The sequence below is a fragment of the Photinus pyralis genome, unplaced genomic scaffold, assembly GCF_008802855.1.
Source record: "Photinus pyralis isolate 1611_PpyrPB1 unplaced genomic scaffold, Ppyr1.3 Ppyr1.4_LG6, whole genome shotgun sequence".
NCBI lineage: Eukaryota > Metazoa > Arthropoda > Insecta > Coleoptera > Lampyridae > Photinus > Photinus pyralis.
This window is the reverse complement of record NW_022170663.1, coordinates 34,392,961-34,411,665: the sequence shown is the minus strand read 5'-3', so window position 1 is coordinate 34,411,665 and position 18,705 is coordinate 34,392,961. Positions and strand designations below refer to the sequence as shown.

At 35.5% G+C, this 18,705-nt stretch overlaps 1 protein-coding gene across 3 annotated transcripts in view; it reads right to left on the bottom strand.

Annotated features, from left to right (window-relative positions):
• The window catches only part of LOC116173316 (sodium-dependent nutrient amino acid transporter 1), a gene marked incomplete in the record, with an annotated part of 82,715 nt that overhangs the window by 2,014 nt on the left and 61,996 nt on the right, over positions 1-18,705 (bottom strand). For all 3 annotated transcript variants that reach the window (XM_031490693.1, XM_031490694.1, XM_031490695.1), the window contains 5 exon segments: positions 3,030-3,258; positions 3,309-3,412; positions 3,463-3,631; positions 3,679-3,771; positions 3,828-3,868. In XM_031490693.1, coding sequence (XP_031346553.1) covers positions 3,030-3,258; positions 3,309-3,412; positions 3,463-3,631; positions 3,679-3,771; positions 3,828-3,868 — 636 coding nt within the window.

The following is an 18,705-nucleotide window of genomic DNA, read 5'->3' as shown; positions in this document are numbered from 1 at the left end:
CAGAACAAAATACGGCCTGTTTGACTTGTACTTCTACGTACTTGATTGACATGTTAAATTAAGAAACAAAAAATTCTGTCCAACCGTTCATTTTCTTATCAATATAATATGTTAATTTAGAGGATTTCAAGTGCTAGTAGTGAAAAAAATAGTATATATACCACGGTAGAGAAGTCTATTATTGCCTTCGCACCTTACACCCCTCGGCGCAAGCGCCTTGAGATGTAATCTTGGTGCTCAGGCAATAATACTGTACTTCTCTACCTTGATATATAATGTACTATTATAATAACCGCTGCAAGTATGTACTATAGTTTTTTCTTTTTTATCCGAATTTGTGGAGCAATTTGAACGAAATTTTTATGGTGGGACCCTCTAATAAAAGTAAACAAAATGAAAGTGTCAAAAATCGTATTGCGCATTAGTAATAAATACTTCTTATTTTTTGTGGGGCGTATTTGATCGAAATTTGTATGGTAAGTTACTCTAATAAAAGCAGACCAAATGAAAGTGCAAATCGTATTGCGCCCAGTATAGAGTACACCCCAACATTAAAAACACCAGCGTAAAATACCCCAATTTTGGCGGCATTTGTGCGAAATATACGCACTCTAGCGACGGACCTCTTACTCTAGCGGTTTCTTAAAATGCATAGCATTTTTACCAGACTATAACCATGAGATTGACTAAAAAAAGAGACTTTCAATATATTAGCGCTTTTTCGAACAAAATTTTTAATGAATAAAATAAAATAAATAAAAAGGCGACTGCTTTACGGAGCTATCTAGTTCTAAAAAAATATGTATTGATTTTTGGAACATTTTTAATTTTGATTAATCTTAACGGTGCAAACAGAACATTCAACGTATGACCATGGACTTATGCGAGGACAGGTTTGATTAGACAGTGCCGGCTTATCTTCCAGTTGGCCTCGAAGTGTCATGCAAATAAATTCATAATTATCCCAAACATACGTGTCGGTCTACAGATTACATAAAATCTTGTTAATTGTTTTATAAATTATAAGTGTTATTATTTACTTGTTTAAATAAATAAATATAGATAAGTTTGCTTTTTCGGACATAATTGAAAGATTAGGTAAGTTATAATAGTACGACAGATACTACTAGTCCAGACCTTCCACTTACTCTTTGAGAATATCCTCTCCCGATACCATTGATTATATACTCGTATAAGTATATAATCAATGCCGATACTCTGTTTTAGAGACATTCGGATTTGAAGTTTTTATCCCACTGACAGATACATCTCGTTTTCCCTTTGAGAACACTCTCTTCCGACCTCCGTTTTCTAAATATTTAGATTTGCGAAGCCGACAGATACGTCTATTCCAGACTTGACATTTTTGCTTTGAGAGCCCCCTCCTTCGCGTCTCCGTTTCCACAACGTATTCGGGTTTGGAGATAAGATTTTTCTCCTTTTATGATTGCACTTGTGTTTTCTTAATCGAAACAATTATTGGATGTTGTCATATTGTGTGGGGAAATTTTTGTGTACGAGAGTATTGAATCAATTTTAATCAATAATTTTAGATATCGGGCATGTTTCGTGAGATTTTGTTTTGTTTTTTTTAATTCATCACAGACTACTTGATTAAAATTAACAAGTAAAAAGGTTTTCGCCCTAAGGCGAGTAACTTCAGCGCATTTTCCATAAATTGATCAATACTTCCCCAAGGGCCGTACCTATGTGCGCTATGTTTTTCATTACCTACTATATATGGTTAAAATTTTAAAGAAATATCTTCATAAATAAGGAAGTTGTCACTTACTGCGCAGTTGATATTGCGCGTCCTGCGCATGCGCTTATTAATTTGATATTTACAATATGCAATACGTTTGCTTTTACTATAAGCATCTTTGGTTAAAATTTCAAAGAAATATCTCCATAAAGAAAGTTGGCATTGCGCAGTCTGCGTATGCGCACATCTGATTTTTACTATATGCGATATATTTGTTTTTACTACAAGTACCTGTGATTAAAATTTCAACAAAATATATTAATAAATATAAAAGTTAACATTACGCAGCCTGTGCATGCGCAGTTCAATCGTCAAGATTTTCCTTGACTCAGGTGCCAGAGCGATACGCTACCGAATTCAAAAAGAACGAACTAAATATCTTGAAAACTGTAGGAGTAGTTAACACCTCGGACAGACGGACGGACAGAGAAAGTGGCTGCAATAGCGCACCCAACTTCGTTGGAAAATGCGCTAAAAACCGTCGATATATCTGGTATCTTATCTTATTTTGAATCTTATGCTATGATAGCGCGTTGAAAAGAGAATTAAACCAGGTGTCAAATTCTTGACAGAATAGCTTCCTAGCTGAAACCAAAATATGTACGCACTTACAGACGGGAAAAATTTATTCTTTAAAAGTTGCTTAAAATGATCTAAAACGTCAACATTTGATGCGCATTCACGATTTTTGCGCATGAATTTTGTTTGCTTTTATTAAAGGGACTTACCATAGAAATTTCGTTTAAATTGCTTCAGAAACAAGATCGTTGCGATTTTTTTTTGCACATATGCAACACAATTTTTTTCTCCGTTTTTTGATAATATAACCCGGCCCAATTTTTTGTAGGTTGTACACAGGAAAATAAGGTCTTCCAAATAATAGAATAAAAATTTTAGGTTGCTATTTGAAAGAAAAAGTTCGATGCCGTTACGGCGCTCCAAAATTTTTTTTCAAAAATCCGGCCCGTTATTTTTCTGTTCGGTATGCCTAAAACATATATACAAAATTTCAACAAAATCCGTCGAGCCGTTTTCTCAGAAAATTGCCAACAAACGTACGTACGTACATACAGACGGAAAAAAATTTTATGCTTTAAAAGTTGCTTAAAATGGTCTAAAAGGTCGACATTTGATGAAATTTTGAAATGTTCAAAAAACGGCTATCGCAATAGCTACCTAGCACATGCTAGGAAGCTAAAAATGTATCAAGTAATCTAAAATGTTCCTCAAAAGTAGCCATCTTGAATTTTTTTCACATCACACTTACCAATGAAACAAATCCTGATAGAATCAGCATGCAAAAGGTTACAATTGACCATATTCGTGCGTCTTCACTTCCAAATTCGCTGGCAGTATCATACACTAAACTAAGCAGATGTAATTCCGCAACTGGACCAGTTTTATATGTCGCCCCCAGCTTGCCCGAAAGAATAAAGCAGAGTATCACAGATACGATACCAAACACTAAGTTAATGATCACATAACCGACAGCGGTCCTGAAATAAACAGATCAGTACAATTAGCACTTTTCCCTACGGGCGGTTACCAAAAGGCATTCGCCTTGCTCAAGACTGTTCCCGCATTCGTGACGAAAGGACCGAATCCAATGTGCGTTGCAAAGAACACTTGAATGATCGCATAATACCATATCTGCAAAAAAAAATCATCCATTTAAAGCGTCACAGATTGCGATCGCTTACATTAGCGCTGCCTAATAACGACCACTCAATGTCAGTCGCGAACTTTTGCAGTCCTTCGAATTCCTGCTCCATCTTCACGGCTTTCACAATTAACGCTATCACACAGCCCAAGATAGGAATTAAAAAAATGACGAGTAACTTCGAATACGTTTTGGTCCTTCCGATTAGGCTAAAAGCAGCTTTCGATATTTTCGCAAATTACGCACGAATACTTACAAGCCCATTACCGTAATCCAAATTAGAAAAATTATTCCCACGTAAATTCCGTAATTTTTGGGATCCGTAAATGCGGACTCTAGGAATGTTTTTCTGAAATAATTGATGCGATGTGTGTCGGGTATGCTGCTGAACAAAGTTATACTTACTGCAGACATTCCTGGCCTGGTATTCCATCCGCCTTGTAGCCGGACTGTAAGTAAGAAAGAAAATTGTAATTATACACTTGCATACAGATGCATTGACTATTAGATTAATCCTAATCGAGTGCCCTAATTTCTAATAATAGCAACGGGAAATGCACTTGGCGGATTTCAGATAATAACCCCGTTTGCAGTTTATTCGCCCCACAATATATTATGAAAATAATCAAAGGAAATTAAACTCCTTTCTCGGTAGAATACAAATTACAGTGAAAGTGTTAATTAATTCAAGAGATGAGATTTTGACTTTAAATTATACTCCAGGGTCCAATATTTTCTCGCCATATATTCTAATCCAAAACTTTAAATTTTAATTTCCATTTAGGTAGACTTCAGATGATTCACTTTTTATATATATTGAAAAATTCTTAACTGAACCAAGCGGAAAGAGTTTCGTAGGTCATTTTTTCATAAATTGAAATTAAAGTGAAAGTGGTTGCAGTTAAAGATAATCATTTCAAAAAATGAGCAATGAAAACAACTCCTAATATTGGAGGAACAACTTTTTTAGGCGAGATTCAAATCTTAAAATTTAAAAATTCTCACCCTTCCATCTGCTCAGACACGTATGCTGTGATACCACGCATAATTATAGTTTGCGTAATTATTTTATGGTTATCAGAGATACTGGTTCTGATCATTTAAAGTAAAATGCGAAATTATTTTACGAACCCAGTAAATTTAGAGTGTGTAACTTGGACAAGCCCGAGTGTGTGATTTAAAAATTGTTTGTGAAAAAATAAATGCAATTAAATTTTATTAGCAAATTTAGCTTCTGTGCTCTTTTGAAGTCATTTCACCTCAATGATGTCGGCCTGTCTGTCTGTACTCTCATTTCGAGCCAAACGACTGAACCGATTGGAACCAAATTTGGTACACAATATTCTTAGACATAAAAAGAAGAGCTCAACAGCTTTTGGGCAAAATCGTGTAATGATTTACTTTCTCCATTAGCATTGGTCATGTGTTTATCACTTGTCGAAGAACCCCCGTAACATATAAAGTGGTCATGCAGTAGGTCCTGGTACTATTTGGATAATATCTTGCTTTTATATATAGTTTTGACAGTCGACATTGAAAATTGTATCTTGTGTTTACATATGTTTATAAATTAAAGGTTTAAAATGTACGGTGAAATTATAACACCCTGTAGACCGGTAACGGAGCGTTTGCGGACCTATGCTTATATGAACGTTGAGTCCTTTCCGTATTTACATCACAATGAGGAACACCCTGTATAGGTATTATTTAGAATATCCGCAAAGATTCGCGCAACAATAAATAATGACAGTAGATACTTTCCGTTAAAAAAAATTACAATTGATTGGTCATGAATGTATAATTTTGGCCAGGCGGCTAATTATAAAAATTACCGTACAGTTGATCACTGTGCGTGAAGATCTAACTTCCTGTTAGCATTAACTTGGTCAGTGAGGTGATCTTAATAAAATTCGTTCAAGTAACGTCCTTCGTCAAAATTTAAAGAAAAATAGTGTTCGAACAGGAAACTGTTGTTGTGTGGTCTTGTATATAATATTAACATCACATTCCGATAGGCAAATTACAGTCGTATATGAAACAGGAAGTTATGCAAACGACATTGCAAGCAACAAGCATGCATGGTATTGTTTATTAATAACAACAATTGTGGATAATTACAAAAACTGGAGATTTTAACTTTTACGTTTTATTAACTGGCTTAAGTCAATATAGCCATAAATTCTAAATCAATAATAGCCTTCGCAGGATCTATCGTGTTAAATTCGTGGTTACTGTAAGATTATATCTGTTTTATTACGTAATTATTCGCTCTTATTGTTATTATGCGCCTGTAATCACCACGTTATTGATGCATATCGGTGATTGGAAATTAGTAGCGTACGAAACCTAACCTACCATTACCCAATACACCTTCACTATCGTTTTATGATCATTAAAAGTTATTCACTTTTTACGGCAAACTAAAAGAAAAGGACAGAAATGTGATGTTTGTATAAAAAATAGGCAAATTATCATATAGGATACCACACAAATTTTGAAAATGTCAACACTTTGATTTCCTGTAATAGGTAAACTAAAAAAAAAAACAATAAAATAAGAATAAATAAACTTGTGACAAATATAGCAAATGAACTCGTGGGTCAGGGAAAATTTGGTCAGTTTTTCCTTGGGTGATGATAAACATAATACTGAAAACAGAATTCGAAAATTCGAAACCATTCGCGAGTTATCATGTACACAGACAGACGGACGAGCGGACAGAAAGTCCAAAATTATGAACTCGCTTAGGAGCTCGTTAATCAATAATAAAATGTTGCAGCATTTTAGTTTCTGATAGGATGGCAACATACATTGCATACTTTTTTTTTCCATTTAATTTCAATATTAAGAAACGGAAGTCTTCTAACTGAGTGAAATATATAAATTTTATTTCGATTTGTTTGTAAAGAACAACTTTGGATCAATGAAGCGAATACACTCACTCAAAAGGACTAAAATAAATAAATATTGATTTTTGGAGGGCTGTAGATGAAAATCGAAATTGATTGATATTAAAAAGTTCAATAGATGTCAATATTTTGGCTTTGTAGTATTTGCCATCAACCTTTCCACTATCTTCCAATTACGAATTTTAATTAACCTATATTATAAGACAGTAGGAACCTTTATAGAACTGGTAAACGCTTTGCAGTTAAAAAAATTTGGTTTGTTGTTTGTTAAACATACGAAAATTTACACATAGACCGCTCCATAGCGAATATGAATAAAAGTATGTCTGACGATAATAAGAACCGTATTGTGGAAAGCGAGAGCGGTTGCCACGATCTTTCCGAACCTAATAGTTTCGTTCCGTTTAAAGCCGAGAACGCGACAAAAATGTAGGTTTATTATTGGTTTAAAAAGGTACGCTAGTCCAGGTCCTTGAGTTCAGAAAGTAGCTCCCGTTTCAGAACTTCTAATTGGCAAGATTTAAAAAGCCAACGATGACGAACTACGTGAGGTACGCTGAAATTGAATTCTTAATGAAGTTCCGAGCGTGAGCCCGTACCAAATTGGGGAGCGACCACGTACAAATATTGGCGTGTAAAAAAATTTACCTGCAATTTTATGTGTGCGAATAAGCGAATTAGAGTAAATTTTGGGCTTTTTTATTTTGTGGTAAAATATACGCGAAAGAACATTTTCAAATCGGAGAACCGCTTTGCAAATAAAAAGCGGGATTAAATTTAAATTGACACTAAACTCACTGTAATAAACAAAGAAGTTTTTTCGGATCGCCAAATGTAACGGCTGTTTCACACCTTTAAGTTTAATTAATTAATTAAAACATTCTTATAATTCAGCAAGGTGGGAATGGTCAACAAGATTCCTGATATTTTGGGGATCCTCAAAAATTCCATACCTTTACAAGATTTTAATTTTTCTCTTGTCAGTGCTCGCTTGGCTGATAAGATATAGATTTCTCTCTGAACATAAGTTTAATATTATTTCCGAAGAAAAATCAGATACTTACGTCCGTAATTTTAACTGTCGCACATTCCGTAAACGGCGGTGGGCCCTTGCCGAACCATATTAAGTAATTGATAAACAATCCAATATACAACGAATAGTAGAGGCTAAGTAGACTAATTGCTCCGAACTTGACGTAACCCAATCCTAGAAACACAAAAGAAAAAGTATTATGCATAAAGTTGAAAGTATAAAATTTACGCTTTTAATTGCGCGGAATTCGTGTAACAAGTAATCTTTTTAAACAAATGGAATTTAAAATATTATAAAAGTTAAAGTAAGCGAAACGCATCTACATGCATTAAGTGTCTACTTAAGCCGACGACCGAAAATTGCTGGAAAGTGATACCATTTTAGGTATTTTGAACAAAACACAAATTTCCATTCTATTTACTTTACTACAAAACATCAAAATTATGTAAATCTAACCTCGTAATTTAAACGCGTTCGAGCTATACCGTTGCACCAGTTTGATTCCGTTTTTAAGGACAATGCAGATAATCAAACCAACCTTGAGAAGATCAATCAGAAGATCAAGATAAACTTTCGTAATTGTATTAGCAAACGGAAAAGTTACACAACCCAAATTCTCCCGTCATTTCCTGTATACCGGTCAATTGTTTTACACGCTTAGGTAAATATTTGCTTTATTTGGGCTTAAACAATTTATGTAGCGGAAGACGGCAGGTGTCTTTGAACGAATAAAGTCTTCCTCTTACCCTAGCATAGCATTGTAATTGTTGTAAAACAATAGACGACGTTTTGTTTCCTAATTATACAAGGTGTTACATTTAAAAAATACCAACGACCCATCTCAGAAACAGTGGTCCAAAAATGTATCTTAACTATGCAGTTTTCACATTTTTTCTATCTTACATGGCACATGGGTAGTAAGATATGATACCCATATAGCACCATTCGTCCACTAGACGTCCTTTTTGTACGTACACGAGACGTTTACGTAGGGACGTCTTATGTACATACGAGCATAGTTGGTATAATTTGTATTTTGTAATAACATTTGTTCTTATGTCTAATTAATCAGAAATAAGGAATCTTACATGAATGAATTAGGATTAAAATTTGATTTAAGCTACTTTAGTTCCTTTCTTTTTACCAGTAAAATGGCCGCTGAAAAGACAAACAGCTGACAGAGTAAACAAGATTTCAATGTCTCTATATTTTTTGCCTTTTTCTTCATAATAGCACGTGGTGCCGTCACACCTGCCTTTATTCGACCATATATGTACAGTGTACGTACATGTTGGACGTAACTGGGATGTACAAATTAGTGCAAAACAGACAAATTATGTACGAAAAACGAACGTTCAGTGAACGAAATGAGGACGTACTATGTGTACGAACATATGTCCAAGCGATGCCGTCCATTGGACGTCCATGAGTCAAACTTGTGTAACATCCCAAAGAGCCAAACTTATTGTTTCTGTATCTCGGAAACAAACGTAGCTAAATTGATTCTGTTTGCGGTATTAAAAATTTCACAAAAAAGTGGCAAAGGATCGCCTTAATTTTTATTACAGATTAACGACCGTGGCGGGAGTTTGTTTGCGGAAGTAGGTGTTGAAATTAATTAGGTCAGTAGGTACCAATCTACCAGTGGCGTTACAGACAGCTGGAAGTAGGGATCACGAAGCTAAACAAATTCAGAAATAGGATTGAATTTTATAACGGCCAGTAGAAGCGTGAAAAAAAAATTACGAAGGGGTGTCCAAAGTTGTGATTTTTCTTGGAATTTAGGGTTGATATTTACAAACTTTTTGAAAAAAAAGTAGGTTTATATTATGGTATATGGAACTACGGCCAGGATTTAAGCAGCATACAAAAAAATTAATTCAAAATGAAATAATACAGAAGGAGTTTGGAGGAGGTAAAGCAACTCAGCACAAGAGTATATCAAGAAGAAACCAGCCACATCCAAAATAAGATGATCAAAAAGGGATTTAAGTGGAGTTTACAGAAAATAGAAAGGAACAACAAAAAGAACAACAAGAAATTAGGAAAGAAATGAATCCGAAGCTTGAAGTGCGACAGGAATTAAGGGCAAACCAAATTCAATTAGAAAAGAAGATCAAATCAGATGTTTAAAAAGATTTTATGAAACAGTATTGATCCGAAGAAGTTCAAAGGAAGATTCGACTCCGACTCGCCACTTCAATGTAACAGGTGGCCGCTTTGCCGTTTCACAAATTTAGTTTTAAATTTGTATTTTGTTCCAATATTGAAAAATTTACCCCTTCATAGCGAACATGAGTTAAAGTATGTCTGGCGATATCAAGAAACGTATTGGGGAAAGCGAGTTGTGGACAAAGTCGAACTGCGGGTTTTCGATTGGTTGTTAGGGCACGCCAATCGAAGTCATTACGTTCAGAAGGGAAGGCCCGTTTCGGTTTTTCTAGCTGGTTAAAAGCAAATTCCTTAAAGTTGAGTGACTTAATTGGATAACGCATTGTGCAATAAACAAAAAATTGGTATACAACGGAACACGGCAGGGAATTTAAAGACAATTAATCGGTACATTTTGTCCGCAACAAAACCTAGTTAATAAATTGGGCAAAATTAATACACAGCGGAACATTGGCATTTTATTGCTTTGTATAATAACGATGTCAAGTCTTACTTTTGCGAAATTGAAGCCAGTTTGCTTGGATTCGGAATTCATACGAACTATTCTTCACCAAACCAAACTTGCATTCATCACGAAGATAACGTGTCCAGGGCGGTACAAAATGTCTACTATAGTACTACTTATACCATCAAAGTAATCTATTTCCATGTTTCTAAAGGAAGCGGTATTTTCCAATGAGGGCTAAAATCAATTGTTACCAGAAGAGATTACCCACGTCAATTACTGTACGTTATATGAAATTTTTTTGAATTATATAAATTGCAATTTTGATATTCCTAAAGGAGCCGACCCGTGAATATTCCAAACAAAAGATTTGGGTTATTTTGTTTGATTGATTAGAAAAATGCATTTAATTTCAGTGATACCATTCCTTTGGTTGGATTAAAATTGGTATGTGTATATTTTGTACAGGAGAATGTACCAGTAATTTATTGTGATAAAGATGACTTTTAGATAAGGATCAAATACTGAGCTAGCCGTGGAACAAACATTAATCGTAATTTTTTGGCCAGTGCCGTAGAGATTCAATTTTATTTTATGCAAGTAAGGTCTTCGATCCGTATAAATATAACTAAGCCGTTACACTACGCCTCTTGCCAGCTCAAGTTTGGAAGTGACCACGTCTGATATTGAGTCAATAAATCCAATTATTTGCACCCGCCAATGAAGGCAGGTTAATTAGTTTGGTAGCAAAATACAGTGATACCTGTTGAAATCCAAGTAGTTGCTCAAACAAAATCTGAATAGGAAGAAAAGATCAAAGAAAAATGTTGCGACAGTTTCCTTGAGAAGGCCGTTCATTGACTGCTTTTCCTCGACATGTACAAAATAAACCAAATGCAAATGTGGGTATACTGTCTTAAAATAAAACGGCGACAGAACTCATTTAAACTTTTACAAGAAGAACGGGCTCAATTCAGTTAATTAGTAATTGCAGCCGTATTTGGTATTTTCCAACTGCAATATTTCTCAATTACTTCTTATTCTTATGTCACAATGCAAACAGTAAAATTAAATCAACGTTAATTGTCCAATTGAATCACGTCCTTCATGCCTATAAATACACGCAGTTCAATTAAGCGGATACAAGCAAAGTAATTAACTGAATCAAACAGAATGACAACACGAGTGTAATTATCTAAACTAGACAAAACAAACATTAAATAAACGCGTGCCCATTACGTTGTTCACTACTTACCGCGGAAGATCGGAACAGCTCTCCAAATTTTGATGAATCCCTCTTGGGCCAACTGTCCTAGGCCCAGCTCGAGGAAGAGCAGCGGCAGCCCGATGAATAACGATAAAATTATGTAGGCCACGAGAAACGGTAAACCGCCTCTGATTAGTGTCGTTTGTGGTAGCCTGTATAAATTGCCCAAACCGGCGGCCAACGATATGGTGCAAAGTATGGTCTCTGCGCACACGAAGCATGACCAGCAAGCCTGAAAAGAAACCATACGTTAGTTTTATACCAAGTTCAAACTTTGACACGCACTGTACATATTGGCCATGTTATTTCTATCGATACTTTACGAACTTCTAGTTTTATGTCACAGTTCATTCAAATATAGTGTATTGGGCCAAATTTGCGGGAGTATTAACGAAGTAGGTGTGGGCGCCAAATATAAATATGAGATGGTAAACTCGGTTAATTGGAACATGCGTGTTTTTGATTAGGTTTGTTAATGAATTTGCACTTATACTAGGCAATAGTAGTGCGAGTATTGCGAGCAGGTTCTGTATCAAAAACATCAAAAAGTCCGAGAAAAAGTCTGAACGTCCGGTCGGTCGTCCGCCCGACCGTTCGCGCGATAATTAAATTTTTTTGAAATCTTTTGTATAGAGTAATAAGAACACAGGCGAAATTTTACTCAGATTTTAGTTGTTGAAATGATCTTAAGGGTGATTTCCCAAATAAAGTGCTTAGAGTTGAATTTCTGTAGGGTTTTTCGGTTTTAGGGGTTGACAGGGTGGTTGCATTGTAGGACAGGTTTCTCCAAAATTTGGTTGCACTAATGGATTTAAGTCTATGCTTTCCGGATACAGCACTGGCCGATTAATTGCTTGAGAAAGTTGGTCGAGCCAGTCTGGCGGGAGATAAGGCAGAATTAAGGGGTTATACGCGTCCGTTTCATGAGTTGGATCCGTTTCGTATCGCTTACGTTGAGGATGATGCCGTGGTTTCTAGATCATTGCTTTTCTAAACGTGGGATTGGTAATGGGAGATGAAGTTTGTTGGTTAAACCAGTAATGAGCCGTGGATGCCATTAGCAACCATTTTGAAGGTGTGATTGTAAAATTGGTAAAAGTGGGATTAAGATAGAGAATTTCGGAGGGCATTATGCGAGTAGCCGCAAAGCAGTACGGTTGAATTCTCTGCTAAGTCGTGAAGGCTTTAAGTTGGCAGCGGGATAAGAAAAAATTAAGTTTGAGTTAGACCGGGCAAGAATAGAGAGCGCAGTGAAAAAAGTTAATTTAGTCATGGAGTGCCAAGAAGATCGTGGGATTACAAAAAGTGGTGCCAAAGTTTCAGGGTGGTTTTAGTGCGTATTACGTGAATTCGGATCGAGGCAGCCAAGTTAAATCGATCAGCGGTAGAACAATTGGCAGAAATTACGTGTATAGCCAGTACCGATTTTCACCTAAAGAAGAATTTTCCGGTTTACAAAGAAAAATTGTCATTGACTGAAAATATTAATACAGGAGCGTAGTGTTTCAATTTTTCCTTCTCTTTAGATTCTTGACGTGCTTGCATTTGCATCCATCACATTCTTCCGCAAAACAAAAATAAGAATCATAATTAAAGTTGTTCTGACAAAGTTTAGATTACATTGACTACCTTCACAATAAAATACAGAATCATAATATTCTTCAAATTCTTCCGTTTCTTCGAATACTTTATATTCCTCAACTTCTTCAGACATTCCTAACATTTGTCGGGTTCTCGCAGTTCTCGCGCTCGTTCGAATTCATCGGATTTTTCAAATTCTTCATAATTTCCAAATATTTTAAACTTCAAATTCTTTAAATCCTTCGAATTCTCCCATTATTAAGCTTCTTCCAGTTCTTCAATATCTCTTTAGATTCTTCACATGCTTGGGATTCCCCGGCTCCAGAAACATCTTCAACTATTTAAAGGTTTCAGATTCGTCAGTTTCTTCCGAGCTTTAAAATTTGCTGAATATTTTCAATTCTTCAGACTCTTAGCGTTGTTGATTTTGTCATATTTTTTAAATTCTACAGATCTATTAGATTTTTCCTTCACATAACCTTTCTAGATTGTCCTCAACAATGCCCATAGTGGTCCTGCGTATATTCTTAGCGCATTTTCCGGTATTGTTGCCACTTTCTCTGTCTGTCCGTCCGTTCGTCTGCCCGTCCGTCCGAGGCCTTAACTACTTCTTCCAATATATTTAGTTCTTTTTGAATTTGGTAGCTTATAGCTCTAGCACCTGAGCCAAGAAAAATCTTGACGATTAATATGCGCATGCGACATATTTTTAAAATTTTAACCGCAGATGCGTCTAGTAAAAACAAACATGTCGCATATTGCGCAATGCAACATTCTTAATTATGGAGGTATTTTCTTTGAAATTTTAACTATAGATAGTAAAGGCAAACATATCGCATATTTTAAAAATCAGATGTGCGCATGCGCAAACAGCTCAATGTCAACTTTTTTATTTATAGAGATATTTTTTGAAATTTGAACCAAAGATTGTAACGTTTTCTCGCCAATTGATATGACCGATTTGGATTTCGCTTAAGTAGCCCTTGCTCTGTGCTCTTATTTAAATTACTTGGCATTCTTACGCCATCTAGGTATATTCTTTGTAATCCACTAGTTTAGATGTAAATTATTTCTGTAGTAGATTTCTCATTTATTATTATTATTCTCGTGATTTCTTATTGCCATAGTTATTAGTTTCGCCGACGGAAGTCGTCGCCATTCCTTCTTTAATTCAATATTGCGCGCAGTTGTAGTTCTCTTCCTTTTCTGCCTTCGAATTGATTACTTGCGAGTGTCTCTTGATACGCCGTTACTCTTACTGGCTTCGTGCCATACCTCTTAACAGGGATTTATTGGCTTTACCATATTTTTCTTTCGGAGTTGCCTTTCTTTCTCTTTGATATCTTGGTGAGTCCATTGAGACGTTTTGCGGATTTGTGTTTGGTATTTGAGGTATGTTACATTATTGCACAGTATTTTTATTAAGACGTATGTTTTTTTAAGGTTTAACCTTCGCTCAAAGTTTCTCGTCGTTATTTCTTTTGGATTACCTTTTACGTTGACCTACTTGGATATTACGCGTTACCCACACAGTACGTGGATGATTTAGCATTTTTATCTGGACCCGCCATTTTAGCAAGTGACGAACGACGCGTGGATGTTTCTACATTACCGACTTCTAACGACATTAACCATGTGAATCTACTTCATTCTACCAATATTAGCACCTACTTCGAGATTTCGATATTTTTAATTCTTGTATCACTTTTCGATAAACAAAAACCTTAGTTACAAGATCTCTTATGAAACTTTTTATCCAATAAAATATACAGGGTGTCGCATTTAAAAACAAAAAGTTAAAGACATTTCAAGGAAGTCGAAAAAAAATTACAATTATTTATTTGTTATATAAACACTCCAATTATTAAAAACATTGCTTCATAAATAACGGATATAATCAACAGTTCTGGGACACCCTATATGTAGAATGTTACGTAGAATTTATAAATGAAGTAATATGTATGGGCCGTCAATCAAATTTGTGGTCAAAAGGGACAAAAGCTGAAAGTTGATGTGTCAATATTGCTCAGTAAGTATTTGATGGAGTTTTGAAGAACTGACCTTTTGTACACGTGAGAACACTGTACAGCAATGCATATTTACATGAACTGTACCCATTTAAGGCAGTTATCAATAACATAAATTATTAATAACGTTAACAAAAATCCTTATAAGCTCTAGATAGATGCTTTATCTCAAATAGATTCTAGTTCGTAAATACTAATGACACATTTTCCAAAAATAGAAGCCGCTTTACCAATAACAAAAGATTAAATAGATTTGATGTTTGAAATATTCAAAAGAAATCAAATGAGGAACTTTCCAAATTACATTATCGGGAAACCACCGGAACATCATAAAAGCACTCGGATGGAATGACACCAAAGTGCACCATTATATTTTGGGTCGTTACAATTAGCGCTCAATGCTAATTTTTTAGTCTAATGGAAAACTACTTACTTTTATTACCTTCCTGATATCTAAGATATGAAGATGCCACACTTTCTCTCACCCTCTACGCCTTTCCAAATTTTGATTTTGACATGATAAATGCAGTTGACTTCAAAACGTATTTGGGTCATAAAATTACCTGCACTTGCTAATTATGCTAATGAATTAAATAACGGAAATTTACGGTGTAAGTACATATTGGTGCTTTACCCGTACTAGATATGTAGTGACTGTGTCCTTTGCGCGCGTTTTGTACTCACCTTAAGATCGGTCACAATTTTCACACTAAAGCAATCGAGCGATTTCAAAAAACATTTGATTTTGAAACCAAAAGTGTTTCCGCCCGCACTTCGACGTACATAAAATTGCGGGGAGTACGAATAACATTCATAATCACAGGTCAATTTGTACGCGTTACTTTTCTCGTCATAGACCAAAATCATCACTGTGTCACTTCTGGTTTACTGGGCCAGTTACATCGTTTTTTTTTGAAGCGCGTCAAAAAAAAAGCAAGAAGCAAGGTAGTCGCGTCGTTAACGGTTATGTTATTAATGTATTGTTTTCATAATAAAGCGTAAAAGCGAACTGACTCGGAGCATATTGTATAAGAAACTCCCCTGCCCCATACGCACTAGACTGTAAAAAATAAGTAACCACAAATTCGTTTCAAATGCAACGTTAGTGTAGGTATATAAATATTACTTTCAAATTACTTCTAATTTAAGTTCGTATACAATTAATTGGGCTATTAAAACTTTTTTCCGGCTTTAATGTGCGCTTATTTGACAAACACGCTCTTATTTGGTTCAAGGATGTTTTCAGTTTAATTACCTATTCCTAAAGCACAATTTAAGGTTTAGTAACCGTAAATGGTAGATTGGCGGGTAGATACAGAAAGTGGCCCGGGCTCCGCAAGGGTCTGTTCCTGCCTTCATTGCAACTGCTAATTGGCACAATCTCGGTTATAAATATTGATGATGGTATTCCGTTAATAAATGGACGTAAACGTAAAATATAAAGTCAATCGTGTACCACAAAAGGGCCCGAGTAAGGCCCAGTACACACATCCGATTTTTTGACGCGCGGTACCGGGATAGGAGTTGCGGAGCAGTACGGCCAGCATACGTCACTTGTCGCCCGCATCTACGACTTTGTAGTACATACATTGTTAGTTATTGTTGCATACACACGGCATTTCACCTACAATGGTGGATGAAATCGATATTGACTTTTTTATCGATGAAATTAAAAAATATCCATTAATCTGGAATGTCCCTGTTGAGTTACCATATGATCGTGTGAAGAAAAGAAATGGAGTGAAGAAATATGTATTTTGTGAACGGGTCCACCCAATATCACCTTGTTTTTCTTAAAAAAAAAAATTAATTTATAAATTAAGTACGCCGCAACCACACGTTTCTTGCGATACATGTCCATACTAGAAATCAACAAATACGGACTTCGATATTTAACGGCATCGTCTGAATCAGATTCTGCGGCTGTCGTTGCGGTGCCACAAGTCAAAAAATCGAATGTATGCATCGGGCCTAAATACGGCTACAGAGAAAGCTTATGAATAGTTCATTATTTACAAAACAAACTATTAATAATTGTTTAATCAATTTTAATTATTACGAAGGGACATTTTTATGTAACTTACCTAGATTTGAAAGAAAAGAAATTGATAGCAAAACAAAGTTAATGTTTCTATGTACCGGGTGACCCATTAAGACCGTTCCTCGGCCATATCTCGGGAACCGTACGTCGTATGACAGGGGTAAAAAAAAATTATTGGGTAAATCGGTTATGAAGAATCGCTAGAAAATATTTTCAATTTCTAAAAATGACCACCAGAGAGCGTAACTGCCTTCTTAAATTTTAAAATTGCATTTTCTTTAAATTTCGCATAATAAACTAAACATTCTTTTTTCACATTTTTAAAGAGAACCAGTTTATCTATCATTTTCGTAAAAACAAAAACAAAACAAAATATAGTTAATTTAGTTGAATCCTTCTGCGCCAGGGGGCTAGTTTTGGCACCATGACCCAAAATCCTAAAAAAAATGAAATGGAATGATATGACTTTTTCTTTATGAAAAAGTAACCAAATAACATCCAAAGATGCCAGTGAAAACCGTTTTTCAAAATCTCGTTCCTAACCTCAAATATTGGGAAAATGAGATTAATTATAATTAATTAATAAAAATGCTTAAATTGTATCTTATTAGAGTATTTCCGGTATTTGTCGATTCTCATTGTCCAAGGAATGCTCTTTTCAACCATACCAAATTTGTTAAAAGCGGTCAAACGGTTAAGAAGTTAAAGCAGGTTATTGCAAAAACAACTGAACGTCCCACACCATCTTTATATTTGAAAGAACTAAGTTTTTGTTTTTACGAAAATGATAAACTGGTTCTCTTTAAAAATGTGAAAAAAAGTTTTTTAGTTTATTATGCGAAATTTAAAGATAATGAAATTTTAAAATTTAAGATGGCAGTTACGCCCTCTGGTGGTCATTTTTAGAACTTGAAAATATTGTCCAGCGATTCTTCATGACCGATTTACCTAATAATATCACGAACGGTTCTCGAGATATGGCCGAGGAACAGTCTTATTGGGTCACCCGGTAGCTTTATGCGCTTATTCCACTGTATCCGCAATCAACAGACTCCTTCAAAAATTTCGTTTGGTATAGCTCTTCAAAATAGTCACAAACAGCAACTTTCAGGTCATCATCAGATACAGATACATCAAATTTTTTAGATGTTCCGTGGCGCAAATTTCAGCAACTACTTAATCGAAGTACTATGGTATTTCATTTTCTAATATTACTATTAAACGCCGGAAACTATTCACTAAGGTTGCCTAAAACATGATGAATTGAATACTGCCTCCTGTAAGGGGGTCTTCGAAGTGCCCCCCCCCCAAATCTCCCGCCACCTCTACTGCAATCGTGGATGTGCCGGCTTTTCCCGCACCTCATTCTCCGTAGTCCGTTTAGTTCGTACCTACTTGTAGTTAGGAGCGTTAACCTGCACCCCCCCCTACAGATTCGATGTCCGTTTTATTAATAAGTAATGCGGCCGTCGTTATGCGCTCACACGCGCCACCGATAATAACTCTTGCGCCATTATCGATTTTTAGCAATCCGAAAACACATTTGGGAGGGGCCAAGTATATGATACATCTAGATATGCGCTCAATTGCGCCACTTGAAATAAAGCTAGCACCATCACGGTTAAGTCATTACAAATTTTCAAAAAAGGAGGGGGGGGCAACTTATCGTTTTTAAAAGTTACTTTTTCCTATCATGTTTCTACAGGGTGGTTTTTTAAGTGGAACATTAGTAATATCTCGGGAACGGTTTGGAATTTTAATTCGGGACCCATTACCTTTTTTGAATAACCGATCAAAAGGAATCATTT